Source organism: Silurus aristotelis (assembly GCF_946808225.1).
Source record: "Silurus aristotelis genome assembly, chromosome: 20".
In the NCBI taxonomy this organism is placed as follows: Eukaryota; Metazoa; Chordata; class Actinopteri; order Siluriformes; family Siluridae; genus Silurus; species Silurus aristotelis.
Window position 1 is genome coordinate 20361816 of NC_139593.1, and position 21453 is coordinate 20383268.

At 42.2% G+C, this 21453-nt stretch overlaps 1 protein-coding gene and 1 long non-coding RNA gene across 3 annotated transcripts in view; one reads left to right on the forward strand and one right to left on the reverse strand.

The window, feature by feature from the left end:
• LOC310715821 overlaps nucleotides 1–14936 on the forward strand; it is a 29984-nt gene extending 15048 nt beyond the window's left edge. Inside the window, exon 3 of the long non-coding RNA XR_014530396.1 lies at nucleotides 14799–14936. This is a non-coding gene — a long non-coding RNA (uncharacterized lncRNA). The remainder of the gene's footprint in view (nucleotides 1–14798) is intronic.
• Nucleotides 1–21453, reverse strand: part of nrp2a (neuropilin 2a) — a 50110-nt gene that overhangs the window by 2552 nt on the left and 26105 nt on the right. Inside the window, exons 5-16 of one of the 2 annotated variants that reach the window (XM_083522299.1) lie at nucleotides 21022–21177; nucleotides 20628–20797; nucleotides 20073–20228; nucleotides 15411–15555; nucleotides 14631–14980; nucleotides 14021–14165; nucleotides 10186–10269; nucleotides 9402–9566; nucleotides 7876–8135; nucleotides 7691–7787; nucleotides 6933–6965; nucleotides 581–640 (exon numbers count right to left, since the gene is read on the reverse strand). In XM_083522299.1, coding sequence (XP_083378425.1) covers nucleotides 581–640; nucleotides 6933–6965; nucleotides 7691–7787; nucleotides 7876–8135; nucleotides 9402–9566; nucleotides 10186–10269; nucleotides 14021–14165; nucleotides 14631–14980; nucleotides 15411–15555; nucleotides 20073–20228; nucleotides 20628–20797; nucleotides 21022–21177 — 1821 coding nt within the window. The other variant, XM_083522300.1, reaches the window with a different exon arrangement.

The window sequence follows — 21453 nt, forward strand, 5'->3', positions numbered from 1 at the left end:
GTCTGCCCAATGTCGTAAATGTACAGACGTATAGTAGAGTCTTAACACTGCAATGCAAATTCTAATTCGCTCATCATACGATTTGGTTTCATAATGGGAAGCCTTCCACTCTAAGTACAGATGCGAATGGAAAATTTAAGAAATGATAGGATGTGTCTGGGGAAACATTCGAGATGTATTTTTAATGGCATGACACTGGGGATGGACAAATTGGTTGGTCAGTTGTTGATGGTTGGATTATATACGAAACCCTGGAGCGCTGAGAATGGGGGCTGGAAAAAACCCTGAATTGTTAGTCTATACCATATGCATAGGCCTTCAAGATGTTCAGGTGGTGGCTTAGTGGTTAAGGCATTGGTAATAGGATCGGAAGGTTTTGAGTTTTCCCAGTCGCAACAAGCTGTCAGTTCTGGGCACCTGAGCAAACCTCAAAGCTGCTCAGCTGTATGAATGAGATATCAGAGTTGCTCTGGATAGAGCTTGTAGAGGGCTGAGAACTGGACATAATTGTGTCCGCCTGCTTGCTGTTAATGTATAAATAGATATTTTCTGCGATATTACGAAAAAAAAAGTGACATACCTGTGTCTCCGTGTTCCCGGCTGTTGAGAAGACGATTACCTCTGGGGTCCATTTTTTTAACTGTGGGGAGGAGAAACGATTATTAATTGAAACAAAAAAAAAAAAGTAATAATAAAATCGCCCAGAGCCCAGTCTGTGAAAGTCATTAGCAACGATTAGGAAAATGAGGTGTTGTTACGGAAACACGATGATGTTAATTACAGGTTGTCACCTTTAATTAATAGGAAATTAATAAGAAGGAAAGGAAACGCTTTGGTAGAAAAATACGATTTTATTACCGTACATACTACCATAAAAGGGCGTCATCAAGCAAAAAAATACTCCGTTCCGGTTTTGCTTTTTTTAAACAGTGCACTCCTTTTTTGAGGTATAGTGCCACATTTCATACAGGAAAGTGCATTGCCTTCTTCATCATCATCATTTTAAGCATACAGTCTGTACATCAGAACCACCTGCATAAGCTGTGTGGGGTGATAAATACGGCCTAACGCCAGGCATCGTTAGGTGGTTTATCAGGACAATATCGCCTTCGTGTAGATAAAGTCGAAACTGAGGCCCGCTGGGTCCGAACCAATCGAGGCTGAGGAAGTGACGTGAAAGCCTGCATGCTACACTACGGATGCGAAGGTGATGGGCTGACTGGCTCGTGTGCAATCTGGTCTACATGGATCAGATAACTGACTTACTGCCTGTTCTACAAGCCCCAAGATGCCCGTCTCTGAAGAGGAATATCGTTTGGTGGTTCAAAATGGTTGTATTTTTTTTGGAGGGGTGGGTGGATGCAGATATCTAGGGGTAAAAAGATTTTGCCAGCCAGTCTCTCTGGGCAAAAAGTCTCTGGAGAACGCTTTCACTCATTACCATTTTCTCTAGGGATTCAAAGGAGGAAACTTTTCCAGCAGCTGTAATAAATGCTATCGGGTCCATTAGCTAATTAAAAGTATTAAACTTGAAAGAATGTATGGCGAGATGAGATTAATTTAAAAGCACAATGCAAGCCAATGCCAAGATTTCTCTTACCACATCCCAGCCTGATGGAAATGGCAATGAATAGCTCGCAAAGTTCTCCCCTTTTCTCTTTTTTTTTTTTTTTTTTTCTTTCTATTCCAACAATTGTAATGGAGATTCTCTATAATACTAAAACCATCTGGTATTAAATTACTAGTTACACATTTGTGTCTTTCACTACCCTGCCACTACAAAGACCATCGGCTTTTACCTGTAACTACAAGCCAGACCAAATTGGCCAAATTGAGTACCAACATGGGGAAAATGCAGTAAAGGTTAATTAACTACAAAATCTTTAGCAAAAGCGCCCCGAGCTATTCAGACTCGGGGAAAGTAGAACAGCAGGAGCTACAGAACTCTGGGTGAAATTTGGGCTACGTCGACACTAATCCGGATAAATCTAAAAACACTCAGCGACCACGCTGGTTTTCAATCGTTTACCAAACGTTGCTCGTAAACTCTGAAATGTCTGCAAACGCATACGTTTGAGCAAAATGTAAGACATTTCGACCTCCATCATTTACTTTCCAGCTTTTGGAAACTTTGCAGCAATGATGAGGAAAGTCACCTTTACATGACTAAAATGCCTCAGCGTTTCCACGGTCCACACTGCAATGGCGTTTTCAAATGTATCCACTTTGGAGAGCGTTTTCAACAAGCTCCGATTTCGTTGACTAAAAGCGGCGTCTCGGTGTGGAGGGAAGGCCGAAACTAAGAGAAAGATACGAGTTTTCAAATGAAAACATTAATGTGGACATGGTCTTAGAAAAACACTAGGAAACCATGAAAGGCATTTCAAACTATCGAATCAAAAAACTAGGGGAAACCGTATTAGGAAATACAGTGGGAACAAGTCTAAAACACAACTCATTTAATGAGGCAACAAGCAAATCAAGAAATTCACTTCAAACTACAGAAGAGGGAACTAGTCTACGTTCAAAACTACAGCAGAGAAACCTATGGAACAGGGAATCTTAGAAACGGACTTGAACCCGGAAAACAAGGAAACTTGGAAACGCACTCAACCTAAGGAACAATCTGGTTCGTGAACAAAGAAACTAGAAAACGAACCTAAAAAACCAAGAAAACTTGGAACTACACTCAAATCTAGGGAACCAGAGGTGCAAGGAAACTAGGAACCACAAGACGTGGGGAGCAAGAAATCTTGGAAACTCACTCTGGCCAAGGACACTAGGAAGTGACTCAAAACTAACAAAGGAACACCGGAAATACCCTCAGTGGGGTTGAAGAACAAATCGAACGAGCGTCGGTGAAAGTTTCTCCCAATCCCTTCATCCGATTTTCAACTCCAGTGTTCGCACGGATTCCTGAAAACTAGCAAACCACGTGGACGTGTTGCATGCTCTTCACTGTTGTGGAAATCTCCAAGTCCTGCCGCATAACAAAATGTCTACCAGCTGCTGATAAGCTGCACAAAGCTCACTCCTTTACTACCACACACACTCTCCCTCGTTCTCTCGCTCTCTCGGTCCTCATTAAGACAAGGCTGTGAAGGGAAGCAGCTGGTGGTGTTGATGTGGCTTGTTGCAGGGAATAAAACTGACGGACATTTGGTTGGAATAATGCACGTTTCCTAACTTCTGTCTCTGTACCCAAGGATGGGGGGGGTCTACGCAATATTTTTAGGGGGATTGTTTTCTGAAATTTGGAAAACGGGCATAAAAAATTTTGAACTCTGCCGATACGGCAATAAGAATGCGCCTTCTTTCTTGTGACCTAAAATGTATGTAATTCGATTGGTGGTGTTCTGGAAGGTTTTTACTGGACTGTCCCTCATTCAAATCAAACAGATTACTGAACCTGAGCCTGTAAAAATATACAAAATTGTACACATGCATACGCAATTGCATTATACCCCCATCAACACACTCGTTAGAAATGGTCCTTCGACTGCCCCCCCGCCCCCCACATCTAAATAGTAAACAGTGAAATTGTTAATTGTGTGGCGGCCTGGGAAACCACTTATTTTTGTTACGTAATGCACTTCAAAACTACAATGAAATGAAACATCTTGAGTCCAAGCATTAGAAAGTAAAAAGGCATTAAAAGGTAAAAGAGAGTTTTCCAACAATGGAAAGAAGGAACATCATGGGAAGAGGAGCATCATTGGACAGTTGGCATGCAGCTAACCATATTACTCAGTGGAACTGTTTTTTTTGACAAATATTACCAGTGTTAGTTTTAACAAACCCTTACTCAATATAATCTTTGCAGAAAGACCCCAAGATAAGGTTTAAACAAAAATTAAAGCAAACGATTGTAATTTCAGTGCAATATATGTTATGGTAAGTGTCCTCGATGCGGCAAGTTTTGGTGAAATTTTAAACTTTTAGATTTGCCCCAGTGCCATGCGACGAGTTTTCCCAGATCGCCTCACAAAAATAACTAGGCTTTTATTAAAAGTGCAAACATTTTGACAGCTGATAATTTACCCAAGATTCATTTCATTTTGTAAACTACACAGGGTTGACACCACATTTTTTCGATATAGAACATTGTTCTTATCTAGATCTGCAAAAAATGTCCTCCAGTTTTGATCTCCGAATCCATTCCATCATCTAGCCCTGATTTGAGACCAGTTAGAACCAATCCCAATGTAAAAATTCTAGTAAGGCATTATGCCTGTCTAAGATCTGTGATCAAGGTCCTTGGTTTGGACACCATGTTCATTGGTAGTTCAGGTGCCACGACCAGGCGCGGGAGGGAGCATTCCTGGTCACGGCAAAGTTAAGCCTGTACTGGAAGGCTTTCCAATATGGCACTCTTCCAGAATACCTGTCTGGTACTCTGCAGTGTACAGATTCACAGTGTCTCACCACATCCTGCAAGTGAAGGTGCCTTGGAGAGAAAAAAAAAACACAAAGAAAGCCAACAGGTCTAAAGCAGATGTTGGTTCCTGTCCACTCTTCAATTGCGCAGTTCCCAAGCAGTTGGCAGTGAGGTGGTACCCAAAAGAAATTTCTTGTTCGAGGCATCCCTTACACTAGACCACATTTTCAGCACTCTTTTCCGAGTTCTTTTTTCTGACCTCGTGTCAGCAGTGTAGGTCAACGTTATCATGCCAACTCCCCTCACCAGTAGGAGTTTCCATCCCCTTTCTCGACCCAAACAGTCAACTTAGAGCCTCCCCCTGCTCTGGGCATTGCACCGTTTGGGTAGTAAGGACTGTGGGGACTATAGTAGGCCATGGTGGGTCGGCTCCTCTTGGCTGTCAGGCGGCGACAGCCAATGGCCATGATAACGGCAATGACCAGGAACAAGATGGCGCCTCCGCCAGCCATGAAGTAATACCAGTTGGGGGAAATAGGAGGCACTGACAGGGTATCTACTGTTGGCTCACTCCTGCCTGGTAGGACTCCCCCTGGTGGAGAGATATACAACATGTGACAACACCCCACGTTACTCCTGAGGCTCATTGTACAAGCATAGCAGAGTAAAAAAATGCACTCTGACAAGCCGTAAGTAAGGCAAAATGTCCTTGCTGTACTGGTTAGTCCTTTATTTAACAAAAAAAGGGTTAATGAGGTAGATGGTGTGCTAGTATTAAGATTTTTTTTCCATAATGACTAGTACTTCAGGACTAAGACAGGGTAGATACATTGCTTCATTCAGGGGTATATGTAGGGCTGCATTCAAATCAGGGGTCCAAGCAGCAAAGCATGCAGGTTTTTTTTTTTCTTTGGAATTCTTGCATGGTGCCAAAATAAAGGTGCTTTTTCATATCTTTTTATATTTGATGAGAAAAATGAAATCCACCCTGAACCACATGTACTTCATACTAATGTATAAAAATGACTCTCTAGTGTCCTTCGATATTTGAATAGAAGTTAGTCTATTATCGCTTTGGTTAACCGTGGAGGTCGACCGATTAATCGGCAACACAGATAGTTGATTGCTGGAACTATCGGCAAAAATCCATACCAATAAATTTTCCTGGCTTCTTGTCGAATCTTTTTTACACGAGAGAGTGCGTGATGCACGGAGAGCGATATATTATGAATAATTATTCAATTATATTTCTTAATATAGTCGTATTTATTTCCTTTAGCACATTTTCATGATAAAGTACTGGGTTTTTTTTTTTGTTTTTTATTGAATTTTTGTTCTAAAGATTAGTACTATTTTACATAAAATCTTATGAATGTTGGCTTTTTTTAATCCAAGATCCATTTTTAAATCTGTTAATTAGTAGGTTATCGGCAAGTACTATCTGACCTTGCTATCGGTTGCTCTCTAGTTGACTGCGTCCTATATTGTTCAACTACCTGCCTCGTAGTAAAGAAATGCGACACCATTGTTTTCTGTACATCAACTCTGCAGAGACTCGCAAATTCATATTGATAAAAGAGGCAAAGAGCTGAAAGGAAGGACTTGTATTTGGGGCAAAAATCTGTCCTTTTAGGCTGCAATGCACTGACCACAAACGATAAGACGGCACCAATTAATAATAAACGTTAAGCACCAGAATCAATAGGTGGACCACAAATTTCAATATCAACATGATGGTCTTGCAGGTGGCAGTTTTGAGGTAACTCTGTTATGAATTGTGCGGTAGGTATCTTTGGTTATAGTAAGAGGAAGTCACATGGACTTTTTCTTCAGCTCGTAGATTATACCTGTAGTCCAACCCGGTAATATCTGAGCAGTCTTCATTATAGCAAGTGGTAGGTGTGTGGAGTAGCCGAATTTACCTGACACAATGTCTGAAACCAATTACTGAACATTCAGCCAGGCCTCATTGAGTCCTGTTACTCAAAATAACTATGGTTCAGGCACAGCGTTGCACTTGTTTTTTTCCTGTCAGATCTGCAACGTTTGCTTAAAATGAGCGCCGAGTACAGGGAAGGAAAAAAAAGTCACAAAGGAGCAATACTCTAGGGACGAGAAAATGTGAACGCTGTCTCTAACATGTTTTATTTTTCTCGTGGTGCTATGTTGTGTCATGGAGAATTTTGCTCATTAAAACACTCGCATACCGCGTAAACTGTAACTTGACTATGGAAATTAGTTGCGCAAGCCTGCAAGTGCTGATTAATTTCTATTGGATGATGATACAGCAAATGTATATATTTCTCTGAACAATGTTACCAAACCCATGCCAAACCAGTGGTGATAAAGTAAAGGGGTGCTGGTTTATGCTACGTATAAAAACCCGACCAAACAGACAATTGATATCAAAAAAATCAAGCAACGTCCTGCTTCCCAAATCAGATCCAGGATCAGCGTTTCCCATCATGACCGAGTATCTATTTTGCCACATGTAAAAAGAGCTGCAACTGATCCTGGATCTGCATTACACACGCCAATATTTGAAACAACTTACCAGTCATATCTGGAGGAAAGGCAGCGAAGGGTTCTGAAAAAGAGAGAAAAATAGAAAAAGAGGAAGCGTTCACGTAACAGCTAGAATATAAGAAGTCGTGTATTACACGGCGCACAGCTGGAGCTATTGTTTCAGAGCTGCTACCGTAGATGCATCCATTCTGACTAATTAGAATGAAGAATATCCAGAAACTCTAATATTTAGAATAATTTCAAAAACTTCCTGCTAGAATTTTGTCTAGGAATCAAATTTGACGGACGTGAAACACATCTGGCCCGACATTACAGTCCCAAAATCTAGATTTTTACGGTCTAGATAAATCAGAAAATAGAGCTAATCCCTGGACTTGACAAGACCACAGGAGATGTTGGGTAAAGCTTGTTTCAAAAAATACGGTTTACAAATACTGAGGAACGCGGAGATATGAAATGAAATATAGATTAGCATGGAGGCCCGTGAGGTTTTGTGGCCTAGTTTTGATTCTTCTTTTGGGTTTGATGGCAAGCGACATGTCACTCGTCATCATCCGTGCTCCTTTTCCCATCCCACCCCCATTTTTCTTTCATGTCGGAGGTTTATTTAGAGAAGCAGAGCTACCGTTGTTGCCATGACGCTTTTTTTTGTCTTGAGCACGAATCCGTATTTTAGCATGAACAGGTTTTTGGATCCTAGCGTAAATGAATGAAGCAATGTCAGAGAAGCGTGTAAAAAAAAAAAAAAAAAAAAAAAGAAATGATCTGTAAAACGGCAGCTCTTACGTGTACATTCCTCCAGCGGTGTGCTGGAGCTCATGTGAATATTATCGATCCAGATGTGGCCCGTCGTGGTCTTTTCAAAGATGCCTTCAATGACCACCTGACAAAAATGAAAAGCAAACGGCTCACCTCATGAATTTCATAAGTTTTTCACATTTAGCCATTCTGTATAGATCATTCAAATCTACCTGGAATTCCTTCGGGGACCGAGGTACTATGGTGCGCCCCTCCTTCCAGACGGAACCCTGGCTGCCATGGAGAGCCCAGAGCAGGGTTTCCTCTCGGAGCGTGTTACGCAGCAGGACACGCAGGGTTCCCTCGTCCTCCAGCTGATAGGAGAACTTTAGGCACAGAGGCCCCGTATCAGGGCCTACCTCTGGGCTGAAGAGCCTGGCTTTCTTTCCCTGTGTCTTGGGACTTGCCTCGATGTAAAGGTAGTTTCCCAGACCTGTGCAGACATAACAGAAGCCATTCGGAGACAGAACTCGAAACAGACGCCGAAAGTGTAAACACACGGCTCTTAATCCAAGTACGATGACGGTTCGAGCAAACATGCGCAAGTAATATTTCAAATCGGACCACTTGAAAAGAATCCCACTTCACCCGCTGATATAAACCAAGCGATCCCACCAGGTGCCAACTTGGAGACTGTAACCATGAAAGTGAGGCCATACAAACAAATCTCAGTATAAATATTACGTAAAGGAACACCGTAACGGACATTTTGCAAACACGTTCATATCTTTTTTGCGTTGTCCTCAGCGTATGTAAACTTCGCGATACTACCGTCTTTTAGGGATTAAAGAAATATTAATAGATTGCCAAAGGGAGAAATTCCAGCGTGCAGGAAAACATTTTGAAAATTAGTGAGCTGGAAAGCCTCCCTGGGCCAGCGTTTGTTTTCTAATTGTGGGTTTAATATATTTAGACATGATTGAAAAAGGGACTAAAGCACAAGGTGTGGTGTTTTGGGCTAAAAAAAACTAAACAGATGGTGCGATTTCAGAAACAGCCTCGGGTATTGTAAAGTGCAGAAATCCTCAGTGAACTTGGCAGTTTGCCCACAAAAACAATGATCTGTTTATTAATGAATCACACTTTTTTTTTTTATCCTGGTTATAGTTATATTTAATGTGGTGCAACATCCATAAAACAATCTAGGCCCAGATATCCATATCTATTTTAGCCCGTGCTTCACACCCAGTGTGAAGCACGTGCATATATCCTGGATGGAATGATAGGACCATGCACTTCCAGGTTGTCATGTTTGTCTGAACTTGTGGTTTTTACCGCTTTCATATCCAAGGTTAGATTTTCTGTCTGGACCCTGAATCAAACTCCAACAACCTCAGTTTTGTAAATATTACATTGCTACCTTCTAATTGTAAAACAACGTAACTTCCTAAGCAAACCAGAAGGAGTCCTGCACGGAGAAAAGAACGAGCTCGGAATTAACGATACTCGTTGCGTCACCACGCGTTATTTGCATTACCACGACTTTGCGTTATTGTGTAGTGGGAGACACCGTAGGAGATTCACTATTACATTTCTTTGTGATTGTGTATGGGGTTTGAAGTGCACGTGTGGGAAATGTTTGTGAACCCACAGGCGTACTTATTTGCAAGCTAGTGAGGGTGGGAGTGGGTGCTGACGTGTGGGTGGTTAATTAGGCGTTTTGTATGAAGGGAGAAAGAGAACTAGAGATGAGACTCACTGTTTGAGCTCAAAGAGAGGTCCTGACTTTGGCCTTGGGCGGTGATTCTGCTGGAGGTGTGCAAAGCCCAGATGATGTCAGCGTTGGGGTCATGAGTCCATCCGCATAAACCTTGCTCAAAATCGCACAGGACCACGGAAGGGGGGGGAGATGTGCTGGAGGTTGCTGGGGATAGACGAGGAAAACAATAGCGAGACAGTAAGAACGAGAGAAGAAGAATAGAAATGCTCCACTTGCACATGTAATAAATTCAGATCGGTACGGATCAGGCGGTTAAGCACTGTGTGGGCAGGGGGGTCTGCAAGTAGCCTGAGCTAACCTCTGACATTAGCTTTCACTGCATGTAAAAACGCTTCAGGGTTGGAAGAGACAAATCAGAGAAACGAGTGAACTCTCGTGACCCCAGAAGAGCGCCAGCTGTATGGCAAAATCCGAATCTTTATATCGCTCAGGCTTCTCGCTGCCTCTCGTGTTCCTCTTTGTTAGATCTTGTAAACTTTCCACCAATAACTGGTTGCTCTGTACATTACGCTCGCCTGAGATATCGTTACTTGTTTAAAGCCGAGTGCTGCAGAATTCTGGATTCTGATTGGTCAGAAGGTGAGACGTTTTCTAAAGCCTCAGTTCCAGCCGAGGTCGAGTGATTATGGGTTTTTCTTGGCTGATGCTGATTTTTAGAAATCGGGGCGGCTGATGTATGATGTCGATATGTTTAGGCGAATATACATACATACATACACAAACACCTCTTTTAATAAAACCATGAAATTACTAGTCTACTTACGTGAACTGAGTTTCTGAGCCGTGCTGCTTTCTGCGGCGGAAGGACGCATGACCGTGGACGTTGGCATGGTAACTGTGGACGTTTCTACAGAACAAAAAAACAAAAAATTTTCAATACTCAACTAATATCAGATTTAATTCAAAATCTTCTAACATGATCTATATGGACAGTGGCATTTGGACACTTGACTTTCCAATTCACTTGAACTAGGAGACCCAAACCTATTCCAGCATGGTGATGCACAAAGCAATCTCCTTGAAGATATGCTTTCCATGGGTTGGAAGATCTTCTGCTATAGAGCTCCAACCCTGCTGAACAACAACCCCAGGCCACCTCACCATACCTACATCAGTACCTGACTTGACTAACACCCTTGTGGAATCTTAAATCTCCACAGAATCTAGTGGAACATCTTCCCAGAAGAGTGGAGGTTATTTGAACAGGAAATGGGGACTGTTCCTGTAGGCACTCTTATGGTGAAACTACTATAAGACTACAAACTTTTGTCCGGAGAATATAAATCCACCAGAAAACGTGTAGAAGGGGTGGTAGGTCAACGGTTAAGGCTTGGACTCTAGACCAGAAGGTGACCAAGATGACACTACTGGGCCCTTAAACAAGGCCCTCAACTGTTCTGGATAAGGGAATCTGGCAAATGCTTTAAATGTAAAGGGGTTTGTCACGTACTTTTTACAGCAGAATGAAATTTTTTTTCTATGCATATCACAGTGATGTTAGAAAGCTGGGGTCAGAGCACAGGGTCCGCCACCATACAGCACCCCGGAAGCTCATGGGGGGTTAAGGGCCTTGCTCAAGGGCCAAAAAGTGGCAGTTTTTGGCGATACTGGTGCTTGAACCCCTGACGTTCTGATCAGTTACCCAGAGACTTAATCAATCGGTTACAACTCTGAGACTGTAACTCGTACACCCGGGGGTGGGGGATAGAAAAAGAAGTGTGAATGTGTGTGATATCAGCAAGTCATAAGACTCACGAAACCAATACTTTTAAATTGCGTCTGATCCCCTTGTCTGATCAGCGTGCTAGGGTGGTAATTCTACTTCCTTTCTCTTTCCTGCTGACTTCCTGTGTCTTCTTTTTTCCCCATAATTTGTTCGCTTAGATCAGTCTTTCTCTTACCCTTTACTGTATTCCCTTTTTTTTTTTTCTTTCACAAAGGGAAGTGCGCAGGAAAGGTCCACACACACACACACACACACACACACACACACACACACACACACACACACACACACACTCTTGAGAGGCTCTGTCAGTGTAGAAAGGTCAGCTCATCTAATGATTGACCTTTGTTTGATGTGACGGCAATGTCAGATGAGAAGACGGTGACACATTTTGTGTGTGTGTGTGTTTGAGTGTAATACATCAGGCTGCACACTTAACTGCAAAAACACATTGATTTTACATTACATTAGATTAGAAATCCTTTCTAGTGCCACAGGAGACTTACAATATATTATTATGTCTGCTGGAATGGTGTGTGTGTGTGTGTGTGTGTGTGTGTGTGTGTGTGTGTGTGTGTGTGTGTGTGTGTGTGTGTGTGTGTGTGTGTGTGTGTGTGTGTGTGTGTGTGTGTGTTCCAGCAGCTGGACTTGACCTTTCAGGCCAGCACACATCAGTGAGAACTGCCACCCTTTCCACCATTTCACCCCCTCATTGTCTCTTTCCCCTTGATACCTCTCTCTCTCTTCCTCTCTCTCTCTCCTTTCTTCTGTAGTCCCTCCATCCCTCTGCCAAATCTCTGTGAAATGTTCCTGACTCAGCACGATATGACAAAAAAAAATAAAAAATGCAAGAACTTCAATTAGGTAGAAAGCGCTCCTGTGTAGCAAGGCATGCTGGGAAACGAGCACACGCACGCAAACGCGCACGCAAACGCACACACACACACACACACACACACACACACACACACACACACACTCTTCTCCCTGGGCTCACAAAGTAGAGGGAGTGACATAATATACACACGATAGCTGATGATGTTGGCATTTAATGAGATTAAACCGGGAGACAGGCGCGCGCGCGCACACACACACATACTATATAATACAATACACCACTTCCTTCCATAATGTATAGGGGTTGTCTAAACATTGCACAGTGGTAACCGCTGTGTCTCTCTCTCTCTCTCTCTCTCTCTCTCTCTCTCTCTCTCTCTCTCTCTCTCTGAAAACCTTCCCTATTTGATGGATTATTGTCCTCCAACAGTATTGTACAGAAATATAAACTGATCTTTTATTGAAATAGGAGTCCAATCCTGATTCTTTACACACGGAGCAAAACACTGACAGATGTGAGCACACACCCGCCAGGGGCGTGTGTGTGTGTGAGAGAGAGGGAGAGAGAGCACAAGCCTGGGAAAGAGCATGGCGTGCTCCCTGATGAGAAACAGAACGAGGGAAAGAAAGGGTGAGGTGAGCGAAAAACAAAAACATTTTCACAGCCAAATGCAGCAGAGAGCGAGAGAAAATAAAGCAGAGGAAAAAAAAAAAAGGGGGGAGAAATATAAAGAGTAAACAATAGGTCTCTGTTTGCGAGTGTGTAGTCTTTCATCGCGGGGAGAAGAAACACGGAACAGAGTTTCACATGAGAGATCGGCAATTCACACACACACACACTGAGATGAATGTCGAACACATGGGAATGCAATGCTGACATTACTATATGGTGCAGTGTTACTGCGCCCATGGCATTTACACACATACACACACTTAAACACACACACATACACGCACACATGCTCAAGCCATTAGCTGAGCAATAAATAATAGAACACAGCAGATTATTGGCAAGCTTTCTGTTGCTCACCATTCATTGGTGTGTGTGTGTGTGTGTGTGTGTGTGCGAGAGAGAGTTGTTCACCGTACACTATAATCGGCCACAAGCAGACGTTCAAACACACACCGCTTTTTCAATCACTATAAGACGAATCGATACACTGCACTAATGCACACTGAATATACATTTAAGTGTGTTTGTGTGTGTGTGCTTTTTTTTTTTTGGGGGGGGGTCAAACGTTTTCCAGATTGCAGGCAGGTCCGTGTTACAGATGTGCCGGATTTCACTTCACACAAACTCGTATTGCGCGTCTTATCGTATCATCACGAGGTTCGGTTAGAGGTAAATGCGTTTTACACACACACACACACACACACACACACACACACACACACACACACACCCTACGCCAATTTCCCAGCAGTCCTGTAAAGCTGAATATCTCAAATATCCCACCCTAAGCATACATGACATGACCTCTTATTCAACTTCTCTTCTTTTTTTCCTTTTTTTTTTTTTTTAGTCAAATTCCCCATTCTGATTGGTTGCCGTCTCGCTATTGGTGGAAACCTTTATGGAAAAAGTCTCCAGTGTCAGCAAGTTTTGCCTTTTTTTTCCGCTCATGAGCATCAAGACAGAGACGTATTTAAAGGAACTAATGTTTATCGGCATTATAACATGCGTAAAACCAGGAGTAAATCGCTCTCCACAGCTATTAATACACCCAGTCGATTACATTTATGGCTTTTAACCAGAGCAGCTTACATTTATCTCATTTCTACAACTGAGCTGCTTCGGGGTTAAGGGCCTTGCTCAGGGGCCCAGGGTTGGCAGCTTGGTGTTGGGTGCAGGTTTTCGTTCTAACCAAACAAGTCCACACCAAATTCTACCTGTTTAAATTGAATGATTTTCATTTTAAATGACTATCGGATGTGGCCCTTGACTGGATGGAATTAAAACCTGCACCTACACCGGCCCTTTTTGGAAAAGATCACCCCTGCTCCATCCCGTATCCGGTATCCCGTAGCGTCCTACCTGGAAGGCTGCATCCCAGAACCTCGATTCTCATCCCGATGCCGCCGGGAGACCAGCGTTCGGGGTAGATCCTCACAAACCGAGCCACGGTCTCCTCAAATCGCCGCAACTCCGGCATGTCGAAATGCACGTTGCCTTCGAAAATCTGCACAAAAATTTGCAAAATGAGGAGTGTGTGCAGGGATTGAATTTTTTATTGACAAACACAATTTTAGTTTGTATGATTTTTAAAATGTGGAAACGGCTTCATATTGTTTACTATCTATTTATTTACATGCAAATAAGTATTTGCATTTTTTTTGGTTTACAAACAAATAAAACGTTTTTTTTTTTAAAGCTTTTTAAATGCAATAAAAAAAAAAGATTTTATAACTATATATATAAAATCTATTGTATATTTATGTATTTGTTTTCTTTTATACAATTATAATTTATTATAAAACAAATATTCATAACATTTTAAATAAATGTAATACAAAAAAGTAAACTTTTTTATGTCATTCATTGTTAATAATTATTTTATAAATGTGAATAAAACACTTTTTTTATTTTTTATTATAATAAATAATCTTCCTTTATTTGAACCACTAAACCCCCCCCGTGCACTGACCTTAGGCGTGCTGGTTTTGCTGTCCATCACGAAGTTCCAGTCTCGGCCGTTCACTCTGTGGGCCAGGCGGTATTTCCGAACAAAGGCGCGGTTTTCCGAGCTCGTCCCTCCGTCTTCGCCTTTCGCTCCCTGAGTGATGATGCCCCTCACTTTCTTGGCCGTTCCCAGGTCGACTTGGAGCCACTCCTCTCCTGCCAGCGGCTGCGTCGGGGCGGGGAACCAGCCGGACCTGCTGGACACCAGGCGCGCGGTGCTCGGGGCCCAGTGCAGATCTCGAAACGACGACGCTGTGATCTGCGAGTCGGGAAGCTGGCCGGAGAGCAGACCCTGGAGCTCGGAGCATGGGGCGTCTGGGAACAGTGGGATGGGAAAGCGCGATCGGTGAAAGGACCCGGACAGGTTTTCAGGCTTTCCCCATACATATTAACTAAGCACTTAGCGAGTCGGAAAATAGCTCGGATTTACTTTGAAGCAAACCAAGAACCGGTTCTTTTAGACAAACGAGTCAGAGCAGGAGGTATGATCCAGTGTGGAATTACGTCCAGTTATAATATTGATCCCCGATCAATCATATTCCTTCTAAATTTCAGTAGGAAGGAGACCCGGACCTTCTTGCCTCCTCAAGCTCTTTCTGCCCCTGACCTGCCTAAAGACCTGGAGAACACACCAGGGTTCTGTACAAACTCCCTAAACAATGCACACCTGTGCGCAAGAGCTTTTTTTTCTTTTTTTTTTTTTTAGAGATCCACCGATTTTGACACAAAACACACACACACACACCTGTGATCTGGCAGCCATAGAGCTCGAAGCGCAAAGCGATGCCGTTCTTCCATGTCTGGGGTCTGATGCGGATGAAGCGGGCCAGGGTGGGTTGAGGAATGCGGTTCAGGACCACCTCGGAGGGATCCGTGTTGGCGTGGAATATCTGTGAAGGTGTGAAGGTTAGCATGTGATTACTTGTCCATTCAGATCTCGATACTCATTCTTCAGCCTCATCAATAAAAGCAGACGCATCAGATGCTGTTTGGTGTTGCATTCCGATTTTTTATTTCTGGGACCTGGGATTTTTTTTATACCTTTTCAACAGAAAAAGAAAGAGGCATTCGACTTGTGTGTGAATTTATCACGATAGCATAAACTTCACCTCTCTCTCTCTCTCTCTTTCTCTTTCTCTCTCTCTCTCTCTCTCTCTCTCATATACTTTCACCATGAAAAATGATAAGGCTGAGATAAGGGTGAAGAGAAAAGAGCGATAAGAAAAACATTCCCATGAAGAAAAAGAATGGTGAGCTGTTCAACAGGACAGGGTTTAAACCTTAGCGTGAACTCTGCCGAATGAGGTCATGATTTAAGGGGAGAGATCCACGAAAAAGGACATTATTATGATGATTATGATTATTATGATTATGAAGTGAGATGGAAAAGTGAGGGAGAAGGAAAAGGTATGGAATTGGGGGAAAAAATAAAAATTAATAATAATAAAAAAGTGTGTGTGTGTGTATAATATATAAAATTATATAAACAGCATTAGGATTTAAACAAAACTATTTGTGAAAGAAAAATAAAATCACTTCTAAATAAAATAAATATGAAAGTACGTAAATTGCTTTAAAAATAAGATGTGGCAGAAAACGTAAAAAGTTGATAGAAGTCAAAATAACTTTAGATGAATTAAATCCTGTGTAGTAAAAATACACAAAAGAATCTGAAATAAATATAATAAATATGAATCAGAGGAACGAAATTGTGTGTATTAATGGGGGGGAAATCAGTTGAAATAAAATAAATCAGAATTGTGTTGAGTTGTTTTAATAATTCAAAATGAATAAAAGTTGATCTTTGATTTCGTGGCCATGTTTCAGCTGCTTTGTTTTTTTAGTGTTTGATGTAGCTGTAACTTAAACATGTGGATGAAATCGCCAAACAATGAACGAAATGCACCAAACAAGCAACCAACTAAACGGCGATCCAAACACTGAACCACCCAGCAAAACAAGCAACCAAGCCCACCCATGACAGTTTGGGGAAAATGAAAAATGATACCCAACACCACAGGGCTTCTGAAGACTCTGATTACTAAACACTATTGTGCTTCTCTTTTACTTTCCCTGAAGCTCTCTGATTCCAGCAGCACCTCCATCATGGTCTTTGACCTGCACCAATTCGCCTAATTACTGAGAGCAAAGGTTAATTAGTTACGAAAACGAGACCCAGGAAGCTCAGGCCTCGTATATGGTACAATTTTATAAATGTTTAAATGTCAATAGCTTCTTGTTTTTTTAAAGGAGGGATACAATACATTTTGTATGAGGGGGGGAACCCCACACCCATTCTAGAATGTTCCGTCATGTGAATTGAAAAGATCACCAAGAGAAATCGTACATTATTGTTCCTAATGTCTTCAGGCCATTAGCATAGCTGCTAGTTAATGCTAGCTGCTGGTTAGAATTATTTAGTGAAATAATTTTAGTGAAAGTTTGAGTAAGGGTTTTTTTTTTTTATTTTTTTATATATATATATATATATATATGTGAGTGAAGTTTTTTGGGGTCCCCCGGCGATCCTCCCCTCCCCAAATGTACTCTATCCATCTATCCCTTCAGACGGAAACAACTAGCCAGAGTTAGCTGAATCATTCAGGTGGGTTTATCATGTCTCCGTCGTGCTTCCTCGAGACGTTTGCTTCAAGAGTCTGTACGCGTTTACGTGTCTCTCAGCACATGGGGTTAGCTCTCAGAATGCTATAATGCTATCAAATGAAGTAATAATGTAGTTGTTAGTAATTACAAAAAAGAATCCTAGATTTTAACTCTATCAGAACTCTACCTGATCATGCTCGGAGGGAACAAATTTTCTTTCTTGTGCTTTTCTTGACTTGACTTTTGGAAGCCAGGCTAGCTAGTTAGCTAGTTACAGTAAGTGGATAAATACAGGCTAATTATGAACAACCAACTCCAGGAATGTAAAAAAAACTGACTTTCCTGAAAACTTCGTCCAGGTTACAAAGTTGCACGGGATCGAAGCAGGTTTATTACGTGGTGTGGGCGGAGCTTACATCCTAGAAAGTAGACAAGAATTGGATAAATCTTTAAACCTCTCAAGGATTAGTCGAAAATGTGAAATGGGTACAGTATTAGTGTTTGGGGGGGGGCACACCAAAAAGATCTGTGCAGATGGTCTAAGTTTAATGACACCAGAGGGAGACGTGCTCAAGCCGGTCTGCTGAAGACATTATTGTGGATGGACTTTCTTTTCATCCTCGTCGTCCCCCCTCGCTTTCCTCCCTTATTTCATCTCCGTTTGGATGATGATGTCGAGATGGTTTCAGTTGGCCACTTGCCATGCAGATGAGAAATTGGTCCACTGTGTGTGTGAATGTGAAAATATATAGAATATAGAGAAGTGTGTGTGTATGTATACACATGCATATATCTCATATATTCAGACACTTGATACAGAACCGCATTTTTGCTCGAGCTTTGTGTCACCGAGTGTAAAGAAAAATGACAATAACTCTCTCCATTACTCCGCCTTCACACTTCCACTCAGATCGAGGAGAGAAATGAAATTGCTTTGTGTGCTGTTTCTTTCTCCAGCCTTGAGCATGTGCCAGAGATTGCATGCCTCGTAAGATGGATTTTGGAGGAATGTTCGATAATAAATGTCATGCAAGAGCTCGCAGCCGCGCATCACGTCATTGGCTATTGCGAGTCCGATCATCTGCTTGGCTGTGAAAGGAAGTCTGGAATTGCTTCCTCACATTGTGGCCGTCCTGAGTATTTGGGGGGTGCTGATCGGATGGGCGAGTCAATTCAGGAATAAGAGCTGGCCTCATGTTCGGATTTGAGTTATCTTTGAAAAAAATCGAATACAAGTATGTTGCATGAAAAACACAATGGAGTGTTTGCAGTATTCATTTGCTTTATGAATGGTACATACTTCACGCTTCAGTGTGTAACGTTTCTAAAAAATTCACGTCGGCTGGATCGAGTGCTTTCCTCGTGCCGCTGAATATCCAATTTGATGCAGTCGTTTATTTTTATGTACAAATACTCACACAGCAATATGTTGGCTGCCTACAAGCCTCCTGCTGGCGAATAAAGTGCATGCATAACTCGACTCTGAAGACCAGGAACTATTTGCTTGCATGTTACTGCTACATTCTCGGTTCTCAATTAGAGCTCCAGTTGAGTAGGTCAAGAACTTTGGTGTATCGGAGCGTATTAGAGTATTAGGGGTGTTGTGGTTTTTCTGAATTTCAAAAATCCTGTAGTTGTTACCACGTGTATCTCGGGTCATTTGATTACAGGAAGTGTAAACATTTAAAAAGCTGGTATGATCTTGGTCCCGCATTCCACCAGGAACTTTCACCTGCTTTGGAACTAGCCCAAATATTTTCTGATTTTATAAAACACCACGATAATAGGACATGCACACCAAACGGGTCGCCTGGACACGTGCGACTGGTCGTACAGGTGTTTTTTTTTTTTTTTTTTTTAGCCGTTAGTGCACAGGCATAGCTTGTGTCCTTTTTAGAGATAATGACACACACAGGGTCCCATTGTTCCCTGCTCTCCAGATAACCATCTCTCAACCTGTTCCCATGTCACTTTCTCTGTCGACGGATCAATGCGGAGGTCACCTGGGACCGAGGTCACGTCTCCCGGCGCTCATTAAGGCTCAGTCATCAACGGACGCCTCAATTAAAGCCAGAACCTTTACTTCCTCTGGGGCCTTTTGGATTTCAGCTTTCAATCTAATGACCTCGAAGGGAATGTAAAAATGGCATTTTAGAAAAACTGCTTCTGGAGAAATGAGTGAAAGTTCTTGCTTAGAATCAAATACTTCCAAAAATGACGGAGAATCAAAATGGTTAAATAATAATAATAATAATAATAATAATAATAATAATAATGATGCAAGTGCTTGTGTTGGTGTGGTACTCGAGAAAAATCCTCAAACCATGATTTTAGGCTCATGTTAGTTCTCACTCTCCAGTGTTCTGTATTGTTTAAAGACTATAATCACACTCTTGATGTCACCCAAATGAGGATGAGGTTTCCCTTTTGAGTCTGGTTCCTCTCAAGGTTTCCTCATTATAACATCTAAAGAAGTTTTTCCCAACTCTGAAGACCAGGAACTATTTTCTTACATGGCAAGGCTACATTTTCTTACACCTTCGAGTGAGATTTAGTGAATGAGATTCAGGCTTATTGTGAACAAGTGGCTCTGCCTCCTCTAGAAACATATATACAGTTAGAAATCTATTATTGGAATGGGCAAGTATTAAAAATCGCACTTCTGCTTTTAATAAAACCCTTAACCAGCTCTGGGTTCTCAGCAGTAAAATCGCCTACGTCTGGTTCTTGTTGTAATGATGAGCAGTTCCTCCCGCGGGCAGCTTCCTGGAGCGAAGATGAAACGGCCCTTTGCTTTGCTTACCTTGTGGTTCTTGCCGTGGCGATATATCATCCAGTCTTCTCCATTGGTGCTGAGCTCCAGCTTGAAAGTGGTGACGTAGTACGACTTCTGCGTCTCCTTCGAGATGGCCCCCTGCGTCGCGATCCCCGTAAGAACCTTCAGGAAGTGCAGGTCCACCTAAAAGGAAGGTGGAGAGGAAGAATGGCAGTATAAAGGCAGTGTTTTTTTTTCGTTTTGTTTTGGGTTTTTATTTGTTTTGTTTTCTTCATTTCTTTCTCGTTTCTCTTTTCAAACCTCACACCTGATTCTAATCAACAAAAAAATAAATACATGAGGATTCCCAGGTTCAGGCCTCGTCAAACGCCCGCCAAGTTGACAGAAGCGAAAATTTCAAGCAAAATCACGATTGCCGGGGGGGGAAATGGTTAAACCTGTATTTTGATCGTGCCCTCATCCATCACACAAACTGTTAGAAATATAGTAAGGTTCTTCACGCGTGACTACTCCCTGCAGAGACAACAAACACCGGGCTTATGGAGCGTTTCGGAGGCTTAATGGCATCCGTGTGATAGTAACCTGAATGTACTCCTTGTTGCTGTCTTCTGCAGGTGTCCATGCGTTGTCCTCGTTGTTGAGACGGGCCATGCGAGGAGGCCAGCGCCCGTCGTAGAACGAGGAGGAAGCGGAAAGCTGCTCGTCTGAAATCTTTCCTGACTCCATGCCAAAAGCAGTGTTGCAGGGAAAGCCTATGGAGGAAGAAAACAAAGGTAGGTTTTTCTTCCTTCTAAAAGGTACCGAGTAAGGTTGAAAATGATGAGATTCGGTTACTTTAAAAAAACAAGACACGATAAACATGGTGAAATAAAGAGAAGAATGTGCTAAACGCTAAACAATGATACTCAGACTCCTCAATTCCCTGAGGAGTCCCATAAAATGGTGGGTTCATGAGCAATAAACGCATCACACTTACTCTCCGTGACGTCTTTGCGAGTCATGTTGTAGCGTGCTGAGAATCCATCTTTGGCCACTGCCATGTCGGTGTGAAAGGATAGAGACAGGAGCCCTGTGGAAGACACGATCTCCGGAGGGATCTTCATGCCACAATATCGACCAATCAGCGGCGAAACTGTGGAGGAGAGCGAATTTTTATAAAGGACCTTATACCACACATATACCACACAAGTTACACTGTCTAGTCCCTATCTCATGGTCCAAACCATGAGTGTGTCCCCATGCCCCAGTAGATCCCCTGATCAGACTCATCAATTAGGCCCAAACTTAACCGTTTTTGAGCTTCTACCAAAATAATGTGAATAATCCAGGTCACTGATGAGGTCCTCAATCTTGTTGAGAAGAAGGAAGTGCTTTAGGCTTTAAATGAAAGAAATAAGGCTTAATCAGC